Source organism: Gopherus flavomarginatus, chromosome 2 (assembly GCF_025201925.1).
Source record: "Gopherus flavomarginatus isolate rGopFla2 chromosome 2, rGopFla2.mat.asm, whole genome shotgun sequence".
Taxonomy (NCBI): Eukaryota; Metazoa; Chordata; order Testudines; family Testudinidae; genus Gopherus; species Gopherus flavomarginatus.
In genome coordinates this window covers 99,028,468-99,053,644 of record NC_066618.1, presented here as the reverse complement: position 1 = coordinate 99,053,644, position 25,177 = coordinate 99,028,468, and the positions used below count along the sequence as shown (strand labels likewise).

The 25,177-nt window shown below is 40.1% G+C and overlaps 1 protein-coding gene across 3 annotated transcripts in view; it reads left to right on the top strand.

Annotated features, from left to right (window-relative positions):
* TPK1 (thiamin pyrophosphokinase 1) overlaps positions 1 to 25,177 on the top strand; it is a 497,034-nt gene that overhangs the window by 367,058 nt on the left and 104,799 nt on the right. For all 3 annotated transcript variants that reach the window (XM_050937807.1, XM_050937809.1, XM_050937808.1), the window contains exon 8: positions 16,536 to 16,647. In XM_050937807.1, the coding sequence (XP_050793764.1) occupies positions 16,536 to 16,647 (112 nt within the window). The remainder of the gene's footprint in view (positions 1 to 16,535; positions 16,648 to 25,177) is intronic.

Below are 25,177 nucleotides of genomic sequence, written 5' to 3'. Positions count from 1 at the left end.
GTGTTATACAGCACCTAGTACGATAGCATCCTGATCCATGACTAGGGCTCCTCAATGCTATGTAATACAAATAATTAATAACAGTTAATCTTACAACAGCATAATACACTGAGCAGCACTGGAAAAAAAACTGAACAGGAATGATCTCAAGGTCAGCCAGCCAGCTGTATTAGCTACAAAATTCTCCTTTCCACCTTCTGTAGTCTGTTCAGCCATAGTATGCTCAGTCTGTAGTATGCTCAGCCATCTCCAAAAACCCTGTCAAATAGGTGGAAAAGACAAGGGTTACACAATTTTAATGAACTATTCCATGTGTTTTTCACCAGTTTGTTTGAAATATATGTCGTTAAGAAGTAGATTCAGAAGCATTCCTTAAAAATGAATAAACTAGGGTTATTACAGACCAAGGATGATACTGAGTTCCAAAGCTGAGTAGCCATCACAAGGATTGTCTTTGCTGCTGAAAAAAGAGATGTTGTTTTCCTTTGAGCTACGAATGTATGTGTTCTTCCTGAGATAAAAGCATAGTGAAAATAAGGTACTTCACTTTTACCACAAGGTATGTTCAGTGGGTCAGCACCAAGGTGAAAACCACAACATTTTAGCAGTGAATACAAGCCCAGAGAGAACATGCACCCACATACCCTCAGCCATCTCCTCTTAGTGCTGTGCTTCTCAACCAAAGGTTATGCAACCCTGGGGTTGCGCAAAGGTCTTGCAGAGGTTACATCAACTCATTTAGATATTTGCCTAGTTTTATAACCTGCTACATAAAAAGCAGTAGCGAAATCAGTACAAACTAAAATTTCATACAATGACTTATTTATACTGCTCTATATACTATACACTGAAATATTGATTACAGTTGGTTTATTTTATAATGATATGGCAAAAATGAGAAAATAAGCAATTCTTCAGTAATAGTGTGCTGTGAAACTTTTGTATTTTTGTCCGATTTTGTAAGCAAGTAGTTTTTAAATTAGATGACATTTAGGGGTACGCAAGACAAATTTGGAAAGGTTGAGAAACGCTGCCTTAAAGTATAGCTCCAGCTCCGTGTAGCTTCCACTGATTGCAGCTGTGGCAGAGTAACAGAGAGAAATTCAAATATTACCCAGTATTAATCCATCTTCATTCTCTTCTACTCATTCTAGAAAGACAATTTTTTTCACACAATACCCTAATACAGACCCTCTTCTGGTAATCAGAGTTATGCCCATTAGTATTTATTGTTGTTAGTTAAATCTATTCTAAAGTTAGAAGTTGAAATTATTTGAACATTATTGTTTTTCAAGTGTTAGTTTAAAACAAAATTATTTCTCGAGCAGTAATAAAAACAAACCATAATTAATTTTTTCCACATCTGTAGATAGTCTACTACAAACTCAGATACTCATATAGAATAGTTTTTAAACTTTTTTTCTCTCCTTTCTTCTGAAATTCACTAATCAGGTATGACTTAAAAGTAATTTAACTTCTTTTTCCTGGTTTAACCATAGCTAAAAACAAAGGTAAATTCTTCAGGAGTCTAATCCTTAAATAATTAAGTCAAGTAATTGATTTTTTTTTCAATTTCTTATTGTTTCAGATGTTAGGAGGTCATTTTAAGTATTTAACTCTTTGAGTTATAAGTTGCTTTAGACCTGCTTTAGACCTATAAACAGTAATGGGCTGTGTTCATCTGATACAACAATACTCTTCTTTACCTATACTTCACACAATAAATTTCAAGGTGTCAAAATACTAAACAATTATTCTCAATCCCTACACATCCAATATAAAACTAGTTATTGTTCAAATATAAATAAATATACAATTAAGATGAATGTAGTGATTAAGCCATTATAGACTTTCTATAGCTCATTTACACACTTGCTAAGATTTTCAGTATTGACTAATTATTTTGGTGCCTCAGATTTTGACTACTCAACTTGAGACACCATAAAGTGACTTAATTTTCAAAAAGTGCTAAGTATCTGCTCTCTGAAAATCAGGCCTCTCTAAGGTGTATCAGATTGGCCTCCAAAAAACTGAGGCTGCAAAAATTGTTAATTTCTTCTTTAAAAATGATTATGATAATCTAAGCCTTTTTGATTAAAATAATTAGTCCGTCACCTGGAGAATAATATATAAATATATAAGTCTTTGGAACTTAACAAATTAAAGCTAACGTTGGATGCGAATTCTTCAGCTCTGCGTGAATACTCTGTCTGTTGACAGTTTGTGTTTGGCTGGAATCTCAGAAAACAGAATCTTCATATCAGTTCAAAATGTTGTGCTTAATATCTCTTCTACTAGTGTAAGTGGGCTTCTCATTTCATGGGCTGAAAGAATGAGGTAAAGAGCACTCCTCTTCTCCAAAGGGAAGCTGCCTCTATAGCCAGACAAGATTTAGAACAAAGGAATACAGAATTCAGGGGTGCCCGCTCCTTGTTGCATCCTATTTAATAAATGATCCTTGATTATATGCTATTTAATGCTGGGCACATCCATGTAGTTTTTTTCCAGAAGTTACTGGTACTTCAGGTTATGTGGAGTTTATTGCTTGGCTTTTCAGGCTTTCAACAACTCAACCGTATGTGCTCTTCCCATCCATCCTATTTTATTCAGAATGTCTCTTTATTGCTATCTCTCTCTTGGGAAGAAACTGTTTTGTTCATCTTTAGACTTGGACAGCTCTTGTCAAAATTATCTTTCCTACCTTGGAAACACAGGCTGTGAATAATCTCACCTGTCTCTGTTTATCAGTCTCTGTTGTGTTGTTTTGGGTTGTGTATTTAGAGCCCCTGTCTCCTATCGAAAGTCCTTATTGCTTTTGGACACAAGGGACCTGAAGTCTAGTTTCTCTCCAGGAAGGTACCCTCTGTGTTCAACCTGCTGCTGTTTGAAACTGGCTAAAAGTTTCTGTATACTGAGCCTATATCACTGTAGTATTACATGAAAGGCATAGAATAAGCAACATTATTTGTTACAACCTCTCAATACTTACATGGTTTTTTGTTACAACATGAAGCATGATTACATTGATCATTAGTTTTATATTTTCTGTGTAATGGTTCTTCTTTTTACCTCATGTTGCTCTGCAATTTGTACAGCATTATTTAATTCTGGTTGCCTTTATTGGTCACGTATTTTGAGAGTGCAAATGCTGTTTGGTGTATAAAAGGCAAATGAGGTGTAAATCAGTGTTAAGACTTAGATGTGCTGTCAGTCAGTAGATTCAGGTTTTTAAATACTAATTTTTTCCAGGTGCAGGAGGTCAGCACCTTGTCCAGTAAGCAATTACATATCATCAGGGCTTTTTGTTGTCCTTGCTGCAAACCAATAAAATTTCTTTTACCTTTTGGTGGTACTCTAAATACATCAATTTAATTTTGTAGAGATAATCTCTCAGATTTATGGCTGTGATGATAAATGGCATGCCAGGAAAATGCAAATATTACTTTCAGACCGTCAGAGACCTTTGAGAAAGGGTGCAAGTTTGACTGTAACACTTACAGCACTGTGAAATAGTTTAGGACCAAATGTGGCCCATTTAAAATTATTTCAATGTGACAGGGATTCTGCTCTGGATTCTGAGGATCAAATTCACTCCTGATATTAGTGGGTACAATTCCTTTTGAAATGAATGGAGTTGTACCAGCATGTGCTCTACAAATATTTAATAGAAATTCCACATTCACTGTACATTTTGTTGCCAAAAGGAATATGTTCTATGCATTGACTCTGCTGTTACATGAGAAAGGGATGGTGGTAGGGAAGAAACTGCTTCTGCAGGACAACCTAGTCTTTAATATATCCTGATTTAGGGAATGGGGCTCTGTCTTTAATACTAGCAGGGTTGGAACTTGGGGATAATCAGTCATCCTCAGCACAGACATCTGAGATGTGACTTCTCTTCAGAGTCAGCTGGGAGAGGAAAGATCCCAGTTTTTTGAAGCAAGGTCTGTCAATGAGAGCACTGCTACAAGGGCGTCAGATTACTCCTTCCTAGAAGCAGAAGTAAAACCAAAAAGGTGTACATGTAGTTGTGACACTATACCCCATATTCTTCATAGATATGGTTATGATATGATTATGGCATAACTAAGATATTTTATGCAAGATGGGTCATGTAAAATATCATTTGAAAGGTTATGATTTACTGAATATGATCATTCTATTTGTATGCATGTATCATTTTTGTATCTGAAGTTAGGAATGTTGTCTATGCATCTATTACAGAGGTTCTCAAACTGGGGGTCGGGACCCCTCAGGGGGTCATGAGGTTATTACATGGGGAGGTCACAAGCTGTCAAAATCCACCCCAAACCCCGCTTTGCTTCCAGCATTTATAATGGTGTTAAATATATAAAGTTTTTAATTTATAAGGAGGGGGCCTTGCTATGTTAAAGGGGTCATCAGTACAAAAGTTTGAGAGCCACTGATCTATTACAAATGTTTTTACACCTGGGGAATGCCCACTAGACAGAATGCAATCAGTCTGGATGGCCGATTGGGAAGAGCCGTTAGGGAGAACAATAGGTCTTAGAATGCTAATCACCCACTGAGAAGCTTTTCTGGGGATGCTGCAGACAGCCTCTGGGTTATGGCTGCCAGGACATGTGACCAAGTGACCAAAGGGAAATAGGACAGCACGGGGAATTACAGAACAGTCGCCTTAACTTCTGTACCCGGAAAGATAATGGAGCAAATAATTAAGCAATCAATTTGCAAACACCTTGAAAATAATAAGGTGATAAATAATAGCATGGATTTGTCAAGAACAAATTGTGTCAAACCAACCTGATAGCTTTCTTTGACAGGGTTAAAAAGCCTTGTGGATAGGCAGGAAGAAGTAGGTGTGGTATATCTTGACTTTAGTAAGACTTTTGATACTGTCTTACATGACCTTCTTATAATCAAACTAGGGAAATACAATCTAGATGGAGTTACTATAAGGTGGGTGCATAACTAGTTTGAAAATCGTCCCCAGAGAGTAGTTATCAGTTGTTCACAGTCATGCTGGAAAGGCATAGCGAGTGGGATCCCACAAGGATCGGTTCTGGGTCCGGTTCTGTTCAATATCTTCAACGATTTAGATAATAGCATGGAGAGTACACTTATAGGACGATACCAAGTGGGAGGGGTTGCAAGTGCTTTGGAGGATAGGATTAAAATTCAAAATGATCTGGACAAACTGGAGAAAGTCCAGAGAAGAGCAGCAAAAATGATTCAAGGTCTAGAAAACATGACCAATGAGGGAAGATTGGGTTTGTTTAGTCTGGAGAAGAGAAGACTGATTTTTGACTCATCATAACATGGTTTGGTTGCATTTAGGCTAGCTGGCCACACTGCATTATAATCCAGTTTGACCACATCTCTGTTTAACCCGTGCTTAATAACAAGCTTAAACAAACCAGTTCAGTCACAACTGTTTAAATCATGCTTAAGATCAGCAAGTGAATACTGTTTACCACGTGTAGCCAAACCCTGACATAGTTCCTTAGAAGAGTACTACAGATTTGCGAACTTGATTTTGAAACCACTGTAGCATTTTCTTCTGATATGTGATATTGTTCTTACAAAGAAAGCAATGAAACCGTCTACTCGCTTTGAAGCTTAGCTGATCTTGACTTGGTACAGAGGCATCTGGCAGCAATAAATAGGGGTTTAATAGTGCAATGAAGAGGCAATTGAGCCTCTTGGCTCTCACAGCAAGTTATTTGTGCCACAGATATATGAAAAGATCCTTGCCATGTGAATTAACACACAGATCTCTGGTATCGTAGGAAAAGGACAGAATGAATGTAGATGAAAGACTATCTAAACTCTTCCACACAGAAATGCACTAAAAAGGACTGAATGATAATATTAAATGTCCTAAAATAATGGATTGTGAGGAAAATTATGTTGTAATACTCATCACTTTGGGATTGCAGAATATTAGGGCCTTTAGAGTGGTTTTGATTTTTAAGCATGAAATCACTAAAAATGCTAATACTTTTGCTTAGCCCATAATGATAGGCCTGCAGAGTATAGGACATCAAACTCACAAGCTTAAGGATAAAATGTCATAATGGACCAATAAAAAGCTGCTTGGAAATTTGAGAAGAAACACAATATTCTTGGTTATTGTACTTCCAATTTACATCTTCTCTCTGTACTTTTCTGATCATCTGAAAAGAGTTGTGTAGATGCATGTGTAATTGGCAGATAAGGGTTAATAAAATGAGTACTTGGAGGGGACGTTCATAAAGCAGATTAACAGTTAAATTATGAGGCACCTGTGAATCCTGAAGATGCTCTTGTGTGCAAGAACTGAATTCCCAAGTTCCCTCTGATAGTAACTCTTTCATACTCCCATGCTGCTCACTTCAGACTGTGTTGTAATTTCACTTTATTTGTGTGTATATTTGGTAATGTCTTCACCACTGGCAGTTTAACTGATGGAAACATATTTTCCCCCTGAAGATTGCATCATTTTTTTTCCTCTTACCATTGCTGACCACTCACCAATCATCATATGGGCCTGACAGCAGAGGACAAAATTACTGTTCCAAAGGTAGAAAGGTACTTTACCCACTATTCCCTATGTTTGGAAGGGACTCACCTATTGTGCTTGGTGAAAAGTGTCATCATTGATGTTACGTGATGCTGTAATCTCAGGAGTCAATTCGTACTCCTATAATCCAGTCCTATTTATCTATTCATCACACATTGATTACATATAACATGAGAGTTAACTACAACACCACGATTAAATGATCAAATTAACTACACTTTACTTGAAAAATAGTAAATTTATTGCACTTCAAAACAATGTCCAACCTTTGGATCTAGTCCTGCACATTCTTCCTATCAACTGCAAATAGTTCTATTGCATTGAAATTAATGGGACTGCATGTGCCGGTTGCTTGAATTATCTGCGAGATAGGGCTTTACACTTCTAGTGCTACCCTAGAAGAGGCACACCTAATAAAGGAACTATTGCACAGTGAATTAAATCCCAGGTACTTGAGAGAGTGAATTATAACGATTATTAGACCCAATTAATGAACACATCTGCCTCAAACAATTTATGACAAGTTTATGGGATGAAACCCCTCTAGTAGTGAATGCCAGTAAAATGAGATTTAGTATCCTCCAAGGTTAAACATTTAAGTGGTCACCGCTGTATATATAAAATATAAATTATCTGCAAAGAGCAAATAATTGATTCTCCTGAGATTACAGCACCATGTAATATTAGTGATGACACATTCCATCACGCACTTTAGAAGAGTCTCTTCCCAACATAGTGTGGGCTGTGCATTACTGCCTTACCCGACTTATATCGGTAATACAAATCCATCACTCCTAGATACTTGTCAATCTTCTACTCGTGTAATCCTGTCCTACTTATCTATTCATCACACATTGATTACATATAATATGTGAGTTAACTACAGCAGTAACAATTAAATGATAAAATGAACTAACTGGCTACAATTATACCTTATAATGCAAACAAGACTTTACTTGTAACAGTGTTGGTGGTCACTGTATTTGTTCTGCATGTGCTCTTAAGAATATCCCATTCTAAGAGAATTGTAAAGGGAAACAGTAGCTGAATCCATTGTAGGGTAACACAGAACTATCAATCAATTTAATTTAAAATAGACGCTACAGCAGATGTAAATGATCTTCACTTTTTTGGTTTAAGAAGATCCCATCTATGGCGGGTCAGAATTTAAAAAAAAAAAAAAAAAAGAAAGAAAGAAAGAGAGAAAAATTCACAAATATTTCCCACTTTTGACTAGCTCTAACCCCATTGTGTAATTAAATGTTGATACAATTGGTACTCTGCATCATAGATTCCTTTGACAAATCACACAACCGCTTGCTTTGTGACACCTCTTTATACCAATACTACAATATTACATTTTTAAAGGATATTCATTTCAGAAAGCTTTATCATATTCAGAAAGATTCTGGCAACAAATCTGGCCTAAAATTTCAAGGTTGGAAAAAAATAGTTTTTATAAAATCCCACAGCAATAGAAATGGATCCAGAATTTGTTTAAAATATTCCTGTCAAAACATTTGGTTTTAAACAAATAAACATATTCTTATTTGGTTTAATCGTTGTTCCTTTCGTCTCTTCCATTTACACTGTAACTTTGGAGATTTAATTTGTTCCCATGGACTCAAATACTATCTGCTTGTCGTTAGGTAATCTTTTGTACTCAGCATTATTATGTCTAAGTGCAAACGTATGTAAAGAAAACAGTAGGACAGATTGTATTCTCTGCCCTTTCCTTACATAACACAATGACAGCTGTTCTCAGACTTTGTTGTGCTGCCACCGAAAGAAAGCTAATATAACGAGTTCAGCCTTAAATTTTGTTCAGAATATTGTGGGAATCATAGTCAGTATAGCAACTGGCAAGGTCCCATGAACTCCTGATTCTTCTTCGAGTGATTGCTCACATCCATTCCAGTTAGGTGTGCGTGCCGTGCGTGCACGTTCGTCGGAAACTTTTTACCCTAGCAACTCCAGTGGGCCGGCAGGTCGCCCCCTAGAGTGGCGCCGCCATGGCACCTGATATATACCCCTGCCGGCCCACCCGCTCCTCAGTTCCTTCTTACCGCCGTGTCGGTCGTTGGAACTGTGGAGCGCGGCATAGCTGTCCTCCACGTCCCTAGCTCTCCTTGTTCTACGGTTGATAGTTGTAGTTAGTAGTTAAGTGTAGTTAGTTATATAGTTAATAGTGTAAATAATATTGTAGATATTTGTTAGCCGGTTTGGGCCGTAGCCCTTCCCGGCACCCGGCACCGGGCTCATGCCTGGTTCGCCGGGCTTCAAGCAATGTGCGGCCTGTAAGAAGCTGATGCCGACCAGCGACCCTCACGACGCATGTCTAAAGTGCCTGGGGGAATCGCACAGGTCGGACAAGTGCCGCATTTGCAAGGCTTTTAAGCCTAGAACAAAGAAGGAGAGAGACCAGAGACTTAGGACTCTCCTCATGGAAGCGGCACTCGACCCGGCAGCTTCGCAGGCCGTCATCTCGACACCGGCACTGGATCGCGCCGGCACCGGAAAGACTCCCCGGCACCGACCTTCCCCGGCACCGGGTGCAGAAGCAAGACCCTTGAAGTCTGCAACTCCATCCAGGCAGACTCGAGTGGAGCGCTCGGCACCAACATCTGCCGCAGCGCTGCCGGCACCGTCGACTCCAGGCCCGGAGGGTCCGTCGAGTCCGGTCCCGCCGAGCTCCCCCATAAGAACTGGGGTTGAGCTATTGGTCCTATCGACGCCAGAGACCTTCGCCTCGGCACGGGACCTCATTGCCCTGACTGAGTCAACTCAGCCTCCACCCCCGGTACCTCCGGTGCGGGTAGCGTCCAGGGGCAAACCTATGATGACAGCGCCGTCTCGGGACTCACGCTCGCTGTCGAGGTCCCGACACCATGGTCGCTCAAGATCCCGCCACCGCTCGCAGTCCCGGCACCGCTCCCCTCGGCGGTACCGGTCGTACTCGCGGCACCGATCGGCCTCCAGACGGTCACGGTCTGGTTCCAGCCGCCGATACTGGCACCGGGACTCTAGGAGCCAGTCCCGCCGTCGATCAGTGCATGAACTCCTGATTCCCTGCACTTGAGTGTCACAGTGGGCACAGATGAAGAGCAAGCTGCCATGGAAAGTCATGGTCATGGAAAGAGGTGATCCCTGAGACAAATTTATTAAATTTGTATTGGACAGGGTGACAGGGCAGTGGGCAGAGCACCAGGGTGGTGAATTCTGATTTTACTCAGAAGACTTGCTACCCGGTGGATGCACCATTTGGAACTTCTTCAGGACATTCACGTCTAACGTATAAAGTACACAGTGCTTCAGTACTCAAGCCTGAGTGTGCATTACTGTGGCCAGGGCTTCATGCAATAGCAAGGGGTGCAACGTTTTGGCCAGCCAGAGGTTGATAAGTCATTTGTGACTGTTAATGCCATATGGGTGTCCAGGAGCAGTGAAGAATCTAGATGAAGGCTGGAAGACTAGAAGAACCCTGACACAATACAAAGCTTTGACTGGAGGACAGATTTCTTCATTTGAGGATGATGATATGGTTTCAGCCAGTTCTTCAGAATGATTTCCTTCTCTTGTCACCATTGTGTCCATCTTACCCAGATTTAGTTTCAGCCATCTACTCTTCATCAAAGAGCTACCACACCCAGACACTGGGCAAGATGAATGATGGCTTTGCATGTGTTTGAAGTAGAGAGAATTGTAGGACTGGAAGGGACTCGAGAGGTCGTCTTGTCCAGTCTCCTGCACTCATGGCAGAACTAAATATTGATATTGCATAGAACAGAGTGTCAACTGCATACTGCTGTCACTGAAGTCTGTGGCTTAACTTGTTGTGTGTGTTGAATATTGGATAATATTGAGCCTTGTGGGCTCCACAACAGAGTCCTGTTGAAGAAGAAGAATAGCTGCCCATCACATCCCTCTCGATGCTGATGTCTCCTACATCTGCCTCCTCTATTTGTGATCTTCCATCATCTGTCCTGTCACACATTTCCATATGTCCTCACGGTGTCTTCCTGGATATCCTTTCATCTCCTGACGCTCCATATTGTTCCAAACTAAATTTATCTTTCCGCATAAACACTCTCATCGCTTTCCCTTTACTGCTGAAAAAACACCCCAAGGTTAAAACTTCATTGTCATGTCCAGCTCCTCTCTTTCTCTCATTATATATAGGTTGTCACCAGATTGAGGCATTTTCCTCCCCAATACCTTAAAATCTGTCTCTCTCTCTCTCTCTCTGAATCCCCACTAATGAAACACTAGTCCATTCATTAATTATCTCCTCTACTGAAGAACCCTCCCTGACTATCCGCATCTCCCTTTTTTTTTTCTTTCCAATCTACCCCAAATGATGTTGCTAAGGCCTATCTTCCTTCCTGCGCAGACCACGACATCTGTCCTTAGGTCTCTTCATTGATTTCGTTTTCCTTCCATGTTAAAGTTCACACTCCTCATCCTTCAATACTTTCCATAACATCCACTTCCTACTTCTCCGCTGATACCCCCCTTCTCATTCTTATGCTTCCCAGCATCCTCTCTGTTAACTGTTTCAATCTTTTGTCTCCTCCTCCTTGTGCCTTTTTTCCAAACTCCACCTTATATTTCGAACAGTCTTTCAACTGCCATGTACCAACTCCTATCCCCCTTTCCTCCATTAGATCTGTCTAAAATTGGTTTTGTCAGCCTATGCTGAGCTCTGCACCTATCATGTCTGCACATCTTTTTGTGCTTGAACCACCTTAATTATATTATATATTCTATTGTTTACACGTTGTATTGGATTTGTTGAAGTTACTCTGTAAGCGCCTTGGGATGGGGTTCTTGCCTCTGTGTTTTTGTGAAGTGACACTTAGGCACTGTAAATGACTTAAAAGCCCAGCTGCTTGCAACTTGATACTCTTTACTTGTTACCCGCATTTAACTTTCATAGTTTTGAACAAATATATATGGAGATATACCTATCTCATAGACCTGGAAGGGACCCTGAAAAGTCATGGAGCTGAGCCTAACCCAGCCCCCTGCCTTCACTAGCAGGACCAAGTACTGATTTTGTTCCAGATCCCTATGTGGCCCCCTCAAGGATTGAACTCACAACCCTGGGTTTAGGAAGTCAATGCTCAAACCACTGAGCTAGCCCACCCCCAAAGGTTATATATTCCTGTTATCTTTGATGTGTTAGTTAGGTATCAGTGTTCAGCTGATTATTTCATTAGTTCCCTTTGACTTAGGAGACTTTACAGAGGGAAAATTGTTTCTCAGATTTTCTTTACCACCACCAAGTATTTTTGTGTTTGTCTCCTATTCGGTTAGTGCTTTCTTATTAAAATGGCACCTAAAATGAGTAACACATCAGAAACAAGGGTAAAAGTTAAGCCTGTGTGGATAAAACACACTAAAAAAACAACCTTCTGACATTTTCTTCATATTGCTAAACTTAGAAGTTGATCTCATTTCCCAGCACCAGACACAAAGTGGGAAAAATAAATTGAATCAATCCTCAAAACCGATCAATGTTTTTTTTCAAAACTACTTTATAAGATAAAAATCAATACGGCTATATTATTTGCCATTATTATCACCAGTAACATTAGAAAATGATATTTGATTTGTAAGTTAAAATGCTAAAGCAGTTCAGCTGTCTACTTCAGAGGTAAAAACTTAAAAGGAAGTAATTTTAATCCATCTTTGGGTTTCTTTTTACTCTTAAACTTTGTAACTTTAGTTTCTAGAAAGGTTTCTATAAACACAGTACCAGTTTCATTTTTTAGCACCAGTGTATTATTTGCTTATTTAATCTTAAAGTTTAAAAATAAGAGCAAATTAATGTTTGTGGTTGCAATTTACCAATAACGATTACTCTGATTTTTGTGAATTCTCCCTTAAGTGTTGCTTCTGTGGAAGATTTCTATATGGGAAGTTGAAAAGATCATTCTGCACCTAATTTTCCCTGTGGGCGGCTCACAGTGCTTCGACTGTCTAGCCCTTTTGTACAAATGTGTTGTTGTTTTTAATCTTTCTGCCAAAGAAATGAACTCATTTGTTAACTTTTTAAGATATTTCTTTCCCAAAACAAAATAAACTCCCTAAGAATGTATGATTTTTTTTTAAATAAGTCAATTTATTCTTTGTACAGTATTGCTAAGGCCCTTTGTTTCTGGCTTTACTTTGTTTAAAATTTCCTAGCAATGTGCCAGTGTTTACTACAAAAATTTAAAAACAGATGAAAATCAATGCAAGCATTAACTTCACAGTTTTCTGGGAAAATATTAGGTTTAGTATTGTGGGACAGGACACCCAGCTTACCAAATGGTCGTCTGTCCTTCTGGAGCATCCCTCAGGTGCCAGAGGGATCCCCTGGAGCTGGCCCCCCATTCCAGAAGGAGAGAGGTATATCTGCGGAGATCCAGCACTTCCAGAATTTCAGTAAAAATTGGTGAAAACTGAAAACAAAGGACCTTTAAATATTGCTAACTCTGAGCATACAAAAATCATGAATCAGACCCCTAAAATCATGAGTGGCTTAAATCATGAGATTTTAATTTAAGATAAATTTGTAATTAGCTTGTAAATTATTTTTATTTACCATCTGGGTTTTGAGTGTTTAGTGTTTGTTTTCAGACTTTTCTCCACAAGCATAAAGGCTAGAAACTTTTCTTTCTTAAATGAAAGATGAGATTCTTCTGTACTCATTCGGCTGTGTAAGCTGGGGCTTTGAGAAAAACATGAAATATCACAACTCTTGTGATAAAACCCTGAGAACTGACAACACCTTGATAATAACCTGAGGTATTTTTGTTTTAAAGATCTCATGTTCTTTGTATAAGTAACATACTTTTAGAGGCATCTGTTTCACAAGCAGGTGTTTAACTTTAAGCATGTGAGTAGCCCCCTTGTTGAATCAGGGCCTAAAAGAGAATGATCTCAAGATTAGCAATCCAAAGAAACTGAGATTGAGAAGCCAGGAATTAAGCCAGGTCCCTCTTAGGCCAGCCATCTTTACTTTGCTGCTTTTCATATTTTTACCAATGGGTGTCAAAATAGAGAGACACTTCAGTGTAGCTTGAACCTCTTGCGGAGTAACTCAGGATTGTCTACACTTAAAGCACTGCAGCAGCACAGCTGTGCCACAGCAGTGCTTAGTGAAGACTCTACATGTGCCAACAGGAGAGCTTCTCCCTTCGATGTAGGTACTCCACCTCCCCGAGTTAGGGGTTGGTATAACTGCATTGCTTAGGGACGTTATACCAACATAAGCTTGTAGAGTAGACCAGGGCCCAGAGCAATTTCCCAGGAAGGTAATGCTCACAAGAGATGAGAAACATTGCAGTAGAGAAATAGCTATGCCTGTTGAATGGCTAAAAGGGCATTAGGCATGAATTTGTAAATATCTGCATTTGTGAATCATCCACAGTACCCATGGAAACCTGTGGCTCAGCACCTTGTGAAATTGCGTGATTTGAGAAGATAGACAATGTTGAACTGTTCTCTGTCTTGCTTTGCAAACAACCAAACAGGTTAAAGCTTTGAACTCTGATAGTTTTTAATTGACAACTTTTCTAAAGTTCATTTGATAACTGAGAGCATGGCTCATATTGAGGATTTTTATAAGGTATTTGGCATAAGCAGTAGAATTTGTCAAACACCTCAGATAATTCATCTTGGCAGTAAGGTATTGTTCCTTATTTTCGTCTTCTAACTTGTCACTTCACAGTGGTGGAGGCTGCTGTGGGAGAGGAAACATGAAATACAAGGCTGAAGCTTACAATATTTTCTTTCGGTAAAAGGTTATTTACTTGCCACTTAGGATATTGCTTGAGTTACACAACTAGTTTTCTTTTGCTTTAAACAGGATCTTAATCTTTGTAATACACTCAGTAAGTGATACATTTTGGGTTTCTTGGTTTTGTATTTTTTAAATACCCATTTTGATAGAAAAATTAATAAATCATAAAAAAAAACCCAAGTGTTTCACTGTTCTGAGAGGGAATTATGTCTGTGACTCCGATTAGCACTTACAGAAGTGAAGTGCTCCCATGCAGCTGAGAGAATAAAAACCAAAATCATGTACTTCTGAAGCATCTTATCTCTTTTGTTATGTAGAACAAATTAATTATACAGGAAGAATCTGATATTTTTTCCACAAATATTAGCACAATTTCCTTCTTTCCTTCCTTGATGTTTCCTGCTAGCTCTGTTACAGGAAAAAAATTCATATATAAATGAGTACAGATAATTGTTGTCCCTGTACTGTGAAATGCTGCTTTTCCTTTCCCTCTGAACTTTGCACTGTTCACTCTTTTTTAGTTCATTGGGACTACTTACATGCTTAAAGTTAGTAATATGCTGAATTGAGGGTCTAGGACAGCTAATAGAAGGGTATTATGCTACATATAAGCCTAAATAAGACATCACTAAAAGTAGCTCTTTCAGAGAATGTTAACAGCCACGAAATGAGTGAACATTAGAGATATGAGAAACTCAGTTTCAACTAGAGAGTGTTTCACTTCATGTCCTACTGTAGTGTTCTTATATCATTATATTTCAAATGGGTTCACACCTCTTCAGTTTCATTTGAAACAAGTATTAATTTTTCACTCCAAATTATAATTCAGCTAAGATTCACTCAAACCCTTATGGAAAAGTCCTATAATACATAATGGAAAATGACTTTTTCTATATAAACATATTTAAGATAATTGTATCCCTGCTATGGAATTATTTTGGATGCTGTTTAAAAACCTAACAAAGGGGATGTCATTTTCTTAAATTCCATAGATTTTAGATTTATTTCTCTGGAACACTTCTAAACTTTGTAGAACCCCATTAGTTTCATTACTGGTTTAGAACCTTTTCCAGAAGGGAGAGTACTTGAAACTTACAAACGTGACCAAAATTTTGGCTTTGTGATGAAACCCCCCAAACTAGTTTTGCCTAGTTTTGTTTCTAAAGGGTTACATAGGTCATGTGGAAAGTCAACCGTTTAAAAAAAATTAATGACTAGATCAGGATTCCTCCAAAATGGAGGAAAAAACAACCTAACTTTGGATGTGACTGCTAGTGCAGAGGAATAAGGAACAGTGTTGGATTCAGATTAGAAATGGGGCCAAACCAAAAGCCCAGGTTCAAAATCCCATACTTTCAAATCTGGATCTTTGATTGGTCCCTCTCTGTATGATAGGCCACACTGAAATCCCAGATCCAAATACTTCTGAGCTTTGGGAGAATTAAGATCAGTCCTGTCTCTAATTCAGATGTGTTCTACTGTTAGGGCCGCTGCAACCATTTAGGCAAACTAGGTGGCCGCCTAGGGCGCCTACTGGTTGGGGGTGCTTAAAAGCTCCCTCAGGCGAGGAGGTGGAGGTAAGCTGGGTGGGGGGCACGCGGAGAGGGTTGCCCACAGTAACGAGGGGGGGGGCACAGAGGGGAACCGCTCCTTGCCCCAGTTCACCTCTGCTCTGTCTCCTCTGCTGAGCACACAGCCCAGCTCTAAGTCTCCTCCAATCAGCGCCGCAAGCCTGGGCGGGGAGGAGAATTAGAGCAGCGCCGACATGCTCAGTGGAGGAGGCGGAGCTGAGGTGAGCTGGGGCGGGCTACTCAGGCAGGCTTAGTTTCCGCAGGAGGTGTCCCCAGGCAGGGTTAGCTGCTGGGGGTGGGGGGAGTCTCCCCAAGCAGGGTTAGCTGTCGGGGAGGGGGGAAGGGGGAAGTCTCCCCAGGCAAGGTTAGTTGCCATGCTGGGACGGGGGGGAGAGGGGTTAGCTGTCGCGGCGGGGAGGGTAGCTGCTGTGGGGGGGTTCCCCGGGTGGGGGGGCTGAGTTAGCTGCCGTGGTGGGGGGTTAGCTGGGAGGGGTGCAAGGTGGAAGTTTCGCCTAGGGCATGAAACTTCCTTGCACTGGCCCTGTCTACTGCATTTTTTAAATGTGTTGTATAAATGACTTCCTGGTCCTTGGTTGCTACTGTCTAAAGAAGACTTCTTTCTGTATTGCAGGGAAAGCACAAACTGTATGTAAACACAGGACTTGAAAGCGAGTGGTGTGGCCTCATTCCAGTTGGGAACCCTTGTGACAACGTTACTACAACAGGCCTAAAATGGAACCTCAGTAAGTCAGATGTCTCATTGCTTACACCATGTCAAATTAGGGATAGCTTAATTGGAGTTATTTCAGATTTACACCCGTGCACATTTAAATCTTGTCCTATATGTTTAAGGGGGGAGGAGGAAATAGTAAATTTTAGTGGAGCAAGTTTTTCCAGCAATAAAACAGTCAGAAAAGGAAATGCATGAATTACATTAAAACCTAAGACATCACAGGCTGTAATATGTTTTGCTTTTGGGAATCATAATACTGTTTAAATAGAACATTTGTTGAGGTCATGATGCATTACCATCCTGATACATTACTCTTCAGGGAGGTAAGGCTGCAAGTGCCTAAACTCGTGCCTATAAGCCATAAAGTTATGAGAGAGAAATAATAGTGTGATACAGATTATTAAAGGCACCTCACTTTCTGAGAACTGCTTGACATGTACTGTCTACTTGTCAACTCTGGATGAATATATCTTTTCTTTATTATTATTTAAAATGGGTAAAGTGCATTTGCCCTAAAACAGGAGTATTTGTTATAAGAGAAAAAGATGACAAAAATTCTTTTGACAGAAAAATAGAAAGAGGAAATTTTTCCTTTGAGTCATGCAGGGTATTTTTACCCAAGAAAATGAAGTCAACTTTTTGTTGTTGTGGAGAAGCATTAAAATTGAAAAGAAAAGAACCAAAGAAGTGGTTCACAAGCACTGGAAATTTCCATAAAGGCCATCTTCTACTAACCCAGAGACATCTTTTTATTTCAGACGGTGGAGAAATCCAGTAGGGGGAAGAGGCTGTTTTAGACAAATAGGGAGAAACTGGATGAGAATTTGAAAGTGGAAGCTTAGGAGAAAATGATCATGAAATGGTAGAGTTCATGATTCTGAGGAATGGTAGGAGGGAAAACAGCAGAATAAAGATAATGGATTTCAAGAAGGCAGACTTTAGCAAACTTAGGGAGTTGGTAGGTAAGATCCCCTGGGAAGCAAGTCTAAAGGGGAAAACAGTTCGAGAGTTGGCAGTTTTTGAAAAAGACACTATTAAGGACACGAGCAAACAATGCCACTGCATAGGAAAGATAGGAAGCTTGGCCAGAGACCATCCTGGCTCAACTAGGAGATCTTCAGTGATCTGAAACTCAGTCCTAAAAAAAGTGGAAAATAGGCCAAATTACAAAGGATGAATATAAACAAATAACATAAATAAAAAGGGTAACAAGAAAACATTCTACAAATACTTTAGAAGCAAGAGGAAGACCAAGGACAAAGTAGGCCCGTTACTTGTCGGGGGAGTGAATGTGTTTCTTGGGCATCTAACACAGTGAATGTCAGTGAAAATCAGGCAGGATCAGAGGCTAAAATAGGGAAAGAACAACTAAAAAATGACTTAGACAAGTCAGATGTTTCCACATCACCAGGGCCTGATGAAATGCATCCTAGAATAATCGAAGAGCTAACTGAGGAGCTATCTGAGCCAATAGTGATTATCTTCAAAAAGTCATGGAAGATGGAGAGATTCCAGAAGACTGGAAGAGGGCAAATATAGTGCCCATCTATAAAAAGGGAAATAAGGACAACCTGGAGAATTCCAGACCAACCATCTTAACTTCAGTACCTGGAAAGATAATGGAGCAAATAATTAAGCAATCAATTTGCAAACACCTAGAAGATAATAAGGTGATAAGTAACAGTCATCATAGAAAAAAACAACCGGGAGTCCTTGTGGCACCTTAGAGACTAACAGGGTTTTTGCTGATACAGACTAACGCAACTACCACTCTAAAACCAGTCATCATAGATTTGTCAAGAACAAATTATGTCAAACCAGCCTAATGGCTTTCTTTGGCAGGATAACAAGCCTTGTGGATAAGGGGGGAGAGGGGGAGTGGTAGATGTAGTATATATTGACTTCAGTAATTGACTTTGATACAGTCTCCCATGACCTTCTCATAAACAAATGAGGGAAATATAATCTAGATTGAGCTACTATAAGGTGGGTGTATAACAAGCTGGAAAACCATTCCCAGACAGTATCAGCGGTTCACAGTCAAGCTGGAAGGACATATCAAGTGGGGTCCTCCAGGGATCAGTTCTGGGTGCAGTTCTGTTCTATATCTTCATTAAATGATTTAGATAATGGCATAGCATGCTGGGAGGGGTTGAAAGATCCAATTAAAATTAAAAATGATCTGGACAAACTGGAGAAATGATCTGAAGTAAATAGGATGAAATTCAATAAGGACAAATGTAAAGTACTCCACTTATGAAGGAACAGTCAGTTTCACACATACAAAATGAGAAATGACTGCCTAGGAAGGAGTACTGGAGAAATAGATCTGGGGGTCATAGTGGATCATAAGCTAAATAAGAGTAAACACTGTAAAACTTGCACACCAAAAAAGGAAATATCATTCTGGGATGTATTAGCAGGAGTGTTGTCAGCAACACATGAAAAGTAATTCTTCTTCTCTACTCCAGGCTGACAAGGAGTTTTGTGTCCAGTTCTGGGTGCCACATTTCAGGAAAGATGTGGGCAAATTGGAGAAAATCCAGAGAAGAGGAACCAGAATGATTAAAGGTCTAGAAAACATTAAGTATGAGGGAAGATTGAAAAAAAAGTGTTTATTTAGTCTGGAGAAGAGAAGAGTGAGAGGGGACATAACCGTTTTGAAGTACATAAAAATTGTTATAAGGAAGAGGAAGAAAAATTATTCTCCTTAACCTCTGAGGATAGAACCGGAAGCAATGGGTTAAATTGCAACAAAGGCAGTTTAGGTTGGACATTAGGAAAAACTTCCTAGCTGTCAGGATGGTTAAGCACTGGAATAAATTTACCAAGGAGATTGTGGAATCTCCATCATTGGAGATTTTTAAGAGCAGGTTAGACAAACACCTGTCAGGGATGGTCTAGATAATATGTACTCCTGCTATGAGTGCAGGAGACTGGACTAGATAGCCTCTCGAGGTCTCTTCCAGACCTATGATTCTAACCTAGGTCCTAATCTTGCAGTCTGATCTACATAGGTAGACTCTTGTGCCCACTCACATATATAGCCCCTACAGGAATACTTTCTCTTTCGTAATGTTGAATCTGAGGTCCAGCCACTCTGCTGGGGCCTACTGTGCCACTGCTGCCTGCCTCACATCTAGCTATCTGCTTTTATCTTTTACTAGGGGTTTAATCTTTGGCAAAACATAGTTTTACATGGTCTCTTGCACTTCAGCATCTGGAAAGCCTTAAATTCCGCTGCAGATATGAGTGTGCACAATTGAAATCACTAGTTAGTTAGCAATGGCTCACTAGTAGTTGGGTTCTGAATTCTGCATTAAATTAAGAATGGAAGGAAGCTTCCAGATGCAGGAGATCAGCGTGAAGAGCTGGCTGGCTGGCACAGTTCAACTGGTCTGTAAGGGTTGGCTGTACTATGTAAAAGGAGCACTCATCTTCTAATTTCAAAGACTTGGTTTGAGCATTGGCCTGCTAAACCCAGGGTTGTGAGTTCAATCACTGAGGAGACCATTTTGGGATCTGAGGCAAAAATCTGTCTGGAGATTGGTCCTGCTTTCAGCAGGGGGTTGCACTAGCTGACTTCCTGAGGTCCCTTCCAATACTGATATTCTATGATAATGTGTTCTCAATGATAGGGATAGGATGAGATTCTTCTAAATCCTCCTCACTCATATGCTTTTGGCTGTACAATGAATTTTGTGTCTACTGTATAAAAAATGGGTAACATAATGTCTCAATAAATTTCCCAGACTTACAGAGAGTAGGAGAAGGAAGCTTAAACCACCATTAAGTTAATGAAGCAGAGTCTTAGGAGTTCACATCATTTCGTAAAATAGCCAGCTGAAGTTACACACTGCACTGTATCAAAATGTGATGAACTTTGTGAGGAAACTTTTTGTTTGTTTCAAATGCTAGTTATTTTTCAAATGCATCAAATTTTCCCTGAGTTGAATGACATGACCTTTGTTACCTTAACAAGGTCCCTGTCTGGGAAGCATAGAGGATTGTCAGGGTAATTCTAGAGAGTCTGCCTGCTACCTCATATAATATGTCCTATGGAATTTTCTGTTGCTTCTAAAGCTGTGGTCTCTTTCATGAGAGAAAATTTGCAAAAAACGATGATAGCAATTTGGCAAAAGCACCATAGCTTATCGTAACGCAGCATTTGTAGATCCTGATTGTAAATAAAGTCTGGAAAATGTTGTGATAGCTCTTTCCCCGAAGACCATTGCTAGCAGACAGTCAATTCTAAACTTGCCTTACCACTCCCAGTCTTCTATGGAATCAGATAGAGAATCCAGTGGGAATGTCCAACCTGATGATGTTTATTTTCATGTGAAGGACCCGCCATGTCTGTCAGTGAGGCTATTACCATAGTGACATTTAAACAGGGAAAGGAAAGGGTAGATTGAAGGTTTATTGCCTTTGATCAAAGAGAAAAGAGAATGTCCAAAATGTGCTGGTTTGACCTGCTTGAACTAAATATACCCTGACCAGATAGAAATAAATATTGTTTGGCAATGGGCAAGAGTTATTCTAAATATTTGCTATAGTAACTACATATATAGCAGTCGGGCATATTCCATGTTGGGCATTCTTGAATCACAAGAAAATGCAGAGGTATGGGGAATCCCCTAGCATAGGGTCATGCATGAAGTGAATGGGATCCAGAACTTTCTATGACATAAGTGCCACAAAAGGCTAACGGGGATCATTATTGTTAAAGATAGCACTGTGTGCAGTCATTATTACACTATATAACCTCAAATGCGGTTATTTGAAAACATAAGACTGGGGTTTTAAAAGGAGCCTGAGAGTTAGGAGTCCAAGTTCCATGGATTTGGGGCACCAAACTCGTGTAGGCTAGAATTTTAAAAAAGGAGCCTAAACTCGTGAAGTGCAGCTGGAGTGGCTGTCTGCTTTTTTGTGTATGTAAATATTGAGCCACTTTTGCTTGTTTTTTTTTCATTTGGGCAAGAGGGTGCAGAATCATTTTCAAAAGTATAAATAGTATAAGCAGCAGCATCTGACCAGTGAATTTGCTAAATGGTCATCTGTGTAATAGGTGCATAATTGTCTTCTAGTAGGTGCTCTCACCTCTTCTCCTATACCTTTTGTTTACAATCTAGTTTATGTTAATAGATGTTTTACTTAAGAGAAAAGTGGGAACAGGCAATTCAGAATATGTTAGGCTGGGACTGTGTACTCAGCTGTATACTAAAATGATACTAAAAATCTGTCACACACATAATTGGCTTGATCCATTCAGATACGTTCTGTATGAAGAAATCTGAGTTTAAACCTTATTTTATTGGCCAAAGAGATGTTTGTTTTTTATGGAGACATGGTTTACTAACCACTCCATGGTTGGTTTGAGGGGAGTGGACTTGGAGGGTTGGAATGGTATCAGACACAATTTGCAGATGGCATGGGACTGGGAATTCAGTTGTCCTCAGTGCTTATGATACCAACAATACTGTGATTAGCTGCTGAATTCTGGGAGGTACAGCAGTGGTGAGCTGGAACTGGTGCGGGGACGGGGCGCGAGGAGGGCTCCAGGCGCCATGTGGCCCGGCCTGACTCTGGCTGCGCGGCACAGCTCCGGGACGGGCCTCAGCCCAGGCCTCGGCTTCGGGCCGGGCCCCGACCCCGACTCCGGCCGCGTGGCTCTGGCCCAGGCCGGGCCCGACTCCAGTCCCCAGTCCCGACTCCGGCCGTGTGGCACAGCTTCGGCCCGTCCCCGGCGGGGGTAAGAGGCCGGGATTGGGGGGTTGGATAAGGTGGGGACAGGGAGCGGGGTGGGGGGGGTTGGATCAGGCAGAGATTCTGAGGGGGGCGGTCAGGGGATGGGGAAGGGGGGTTGGGTAGGTGCTGCGTGGGAGTACTGGGGTATCCGGGTGTTGGTGGATGAGGTCGGGGCAGTCAAGGGACAGGGAGCAGGGCGAGTTGGGCAGAGGGTGGGGTCCTGGGGGGCAGTAAGGGTGGGGGGGGTCTCAGGTAGGAGTGGTCAGGGAACAAGGAGCGGGGGGGGGATATGGGTTGCAGTTTCTGAGAGGGGCAGTCGAGGGCAGGACATGGGTGGACATGGGTGAGAGGTGTACTCACTGGGTGGCTCCCTACCGGGTCTTTGGTGGCAGGTCCTTCACCCGCAGGAGCCATACCGCCGAAGACCTGGTAGGTATTCCAAAAGCAACTTGAGACTCTAAAGCCTGAAACTGATCCTGTGCCCAAGTAAGTGGCTGAACCTAACCATTAATAATTCAAATTCTGAATCTGATTATTATTCAGATGATGGTGAAACAAAAAGCAGTGAAACAAAGTAAAAACAAAGACCCCAAATCTAGAATGCATGTTAATTTCCATCGCAACAAGCTTCTTTTCTCATGACAAGCTCTAGATTAAAATTGCTGGAAAAATACCATAGCACTAGTACTAGCTATCGCTAATTATCCTCCTGACTTCTGTACTGCCTATGATTTTACACTTAAATTGAAAATGGCACTTACCCACGAAGGATAATATAAAGAAGCAAAGGAGCCACACATTGCTATGAAGTGTGACTCAAGTGTCGTCATTTTTGCTGATAGCTTGGGTATGGCAGACCTTTGCCTGTTTGTTTGTGCATGGAAGTATGAGACATGCCCATCCCCGGTAAGCCTTAATGAACAGAATGCTTATAAATATTATAAATTCAACCCTGGGTGTGTAAATCGATGATATTTTTCACGCTAAATGTGACAAAAAGTAGAAGACTTTTCCTCATTTTGTCATCAGTTAATAGAAAAAGATCTGAAAGGCTTGTTTTAAAAACTTGATTTCTGGACCATCACATATTTTTAAGTGTCTCAGCTATAAATTAAGTTAGAATCTGTGCTATAATAGCTGGATGAATCAACTGATGATTTAGCTATAATAGAGCCTTGGATCTTTATTGGGGCATGTAGGCATTATTGTAATACAAATAACATTTTTCCAGCATTTTTAGTTTCTTTTGTTGTTTTATCTCAAACTTTCTTGGACTACAGTATATTTAAGTGTTGGTTCACTTATCAACCTTACTTATGAGTTTAACACAGTGTTCTTTCTGGGCATATGTAAATTCCTATGTGATGAAAATGTATAAAAAGCTCTCAAATGCCAGTCAAATGTGATCTACGTTCAATTCACAAATACTGTGAGACTTTGTAGGCTCTGGATAGGAATAGAAAGGTCTTCAAACCATGATTTGAGGACTTCAGTAACTCAGACGTAGGTTAGGGGTTTGTTACAGGAGTGGGTGGGTGAGATTCTGTGGCCTGCATTGTGCAGAAGGTCAGACTAGATGATCATAATGGTCCCTTCTGACCTTAAGTCTATGAAAGGGATAAATATCTGACAGAAACTGTGCTGAGGGATGCTACCAAAAGTCTTACATCTATGATGTAATAATTAAAACATAAACTCTCCTTCCAGTGGTCAAGCAAATGCAGCTTATGTCTTGATTTCACATACAATACTATAGAGAAAGTGTGTGTGTGTATGCACATGTGCATATATATGTGTAAATGTTTCCTTACAAACTGTCATTTACTAGTATTGGGAAAAAATGGGAGATTCATTTGTTTTAGTTTCCACCTTATGAGCAAAGAAATTTGGAGAAGTTGGAAAATTGCTCAGGGGAACAATTCCGAGCTGTATTTACTATTGTAAAGTACACATTCTGGATCACACTAATAACATATTCCTTACCTGGTCCCAAGGGGATATAAATCTTTTCTCCATTAAAATCTGATTTACAACAGAGAATTTAGATAATACTAGCTCTGATTTGACTCATCTGGCTGCTTGCTGATAACCGCTTCATACCATTTAAAAAGAAAAGAAATCTTCAAGTGCTAGTGTTATCCAGTATATATCCTCTGAGGTCCCTTCATGGAGGTTAACTGAGAATGAAGAAAGAAAGCAGCAGTACTGCTATTGATAAGGGAACCTGGCTGGAGGATAATGGCATTCTAAGAATTTTCTGTAGTAAAGAATGATCTCATTAGCAAATAGTAAGTTGTGACTCAATGCATATTTCCTTTCATATGCTGTACCTTATGATACCTATATTATTAGCCTCTGCAAGTAAATGAGCACAGTGTGTGTAGTTCTTTTCTATGTAATTTTTGTGCAAACTGGCTTTTGTAGTGTGGGAATTATACTGCTGTGAACTATTTCTATGCAACAGTGTCTCCCTACTGTTTGACTACAAGGAGGCAAGAATAATAATAATAATTAATAAGAGAAAGCTCTTACTTCTGTTGTTGTCAATAGTCTTTTGCTAATATCAGCCAAAACTTTTTTTAAATATTGCCATTGATAGTAAAAATCAAACTTTTGCTGTATTACTTATTATATTTGTGTTCCTTGTTTGTTTCTAAACTGCTTAATTGTTGTGCTCATAAAATTGAAGAATCCTCCCACCCAACCACAAAAGAAAAAGGGATGCTGCCATTACTGTTAGGGTTACAATTTTATTTTAAAGGCACTGCACTGTTTTAAGTGTTTATGGCCAA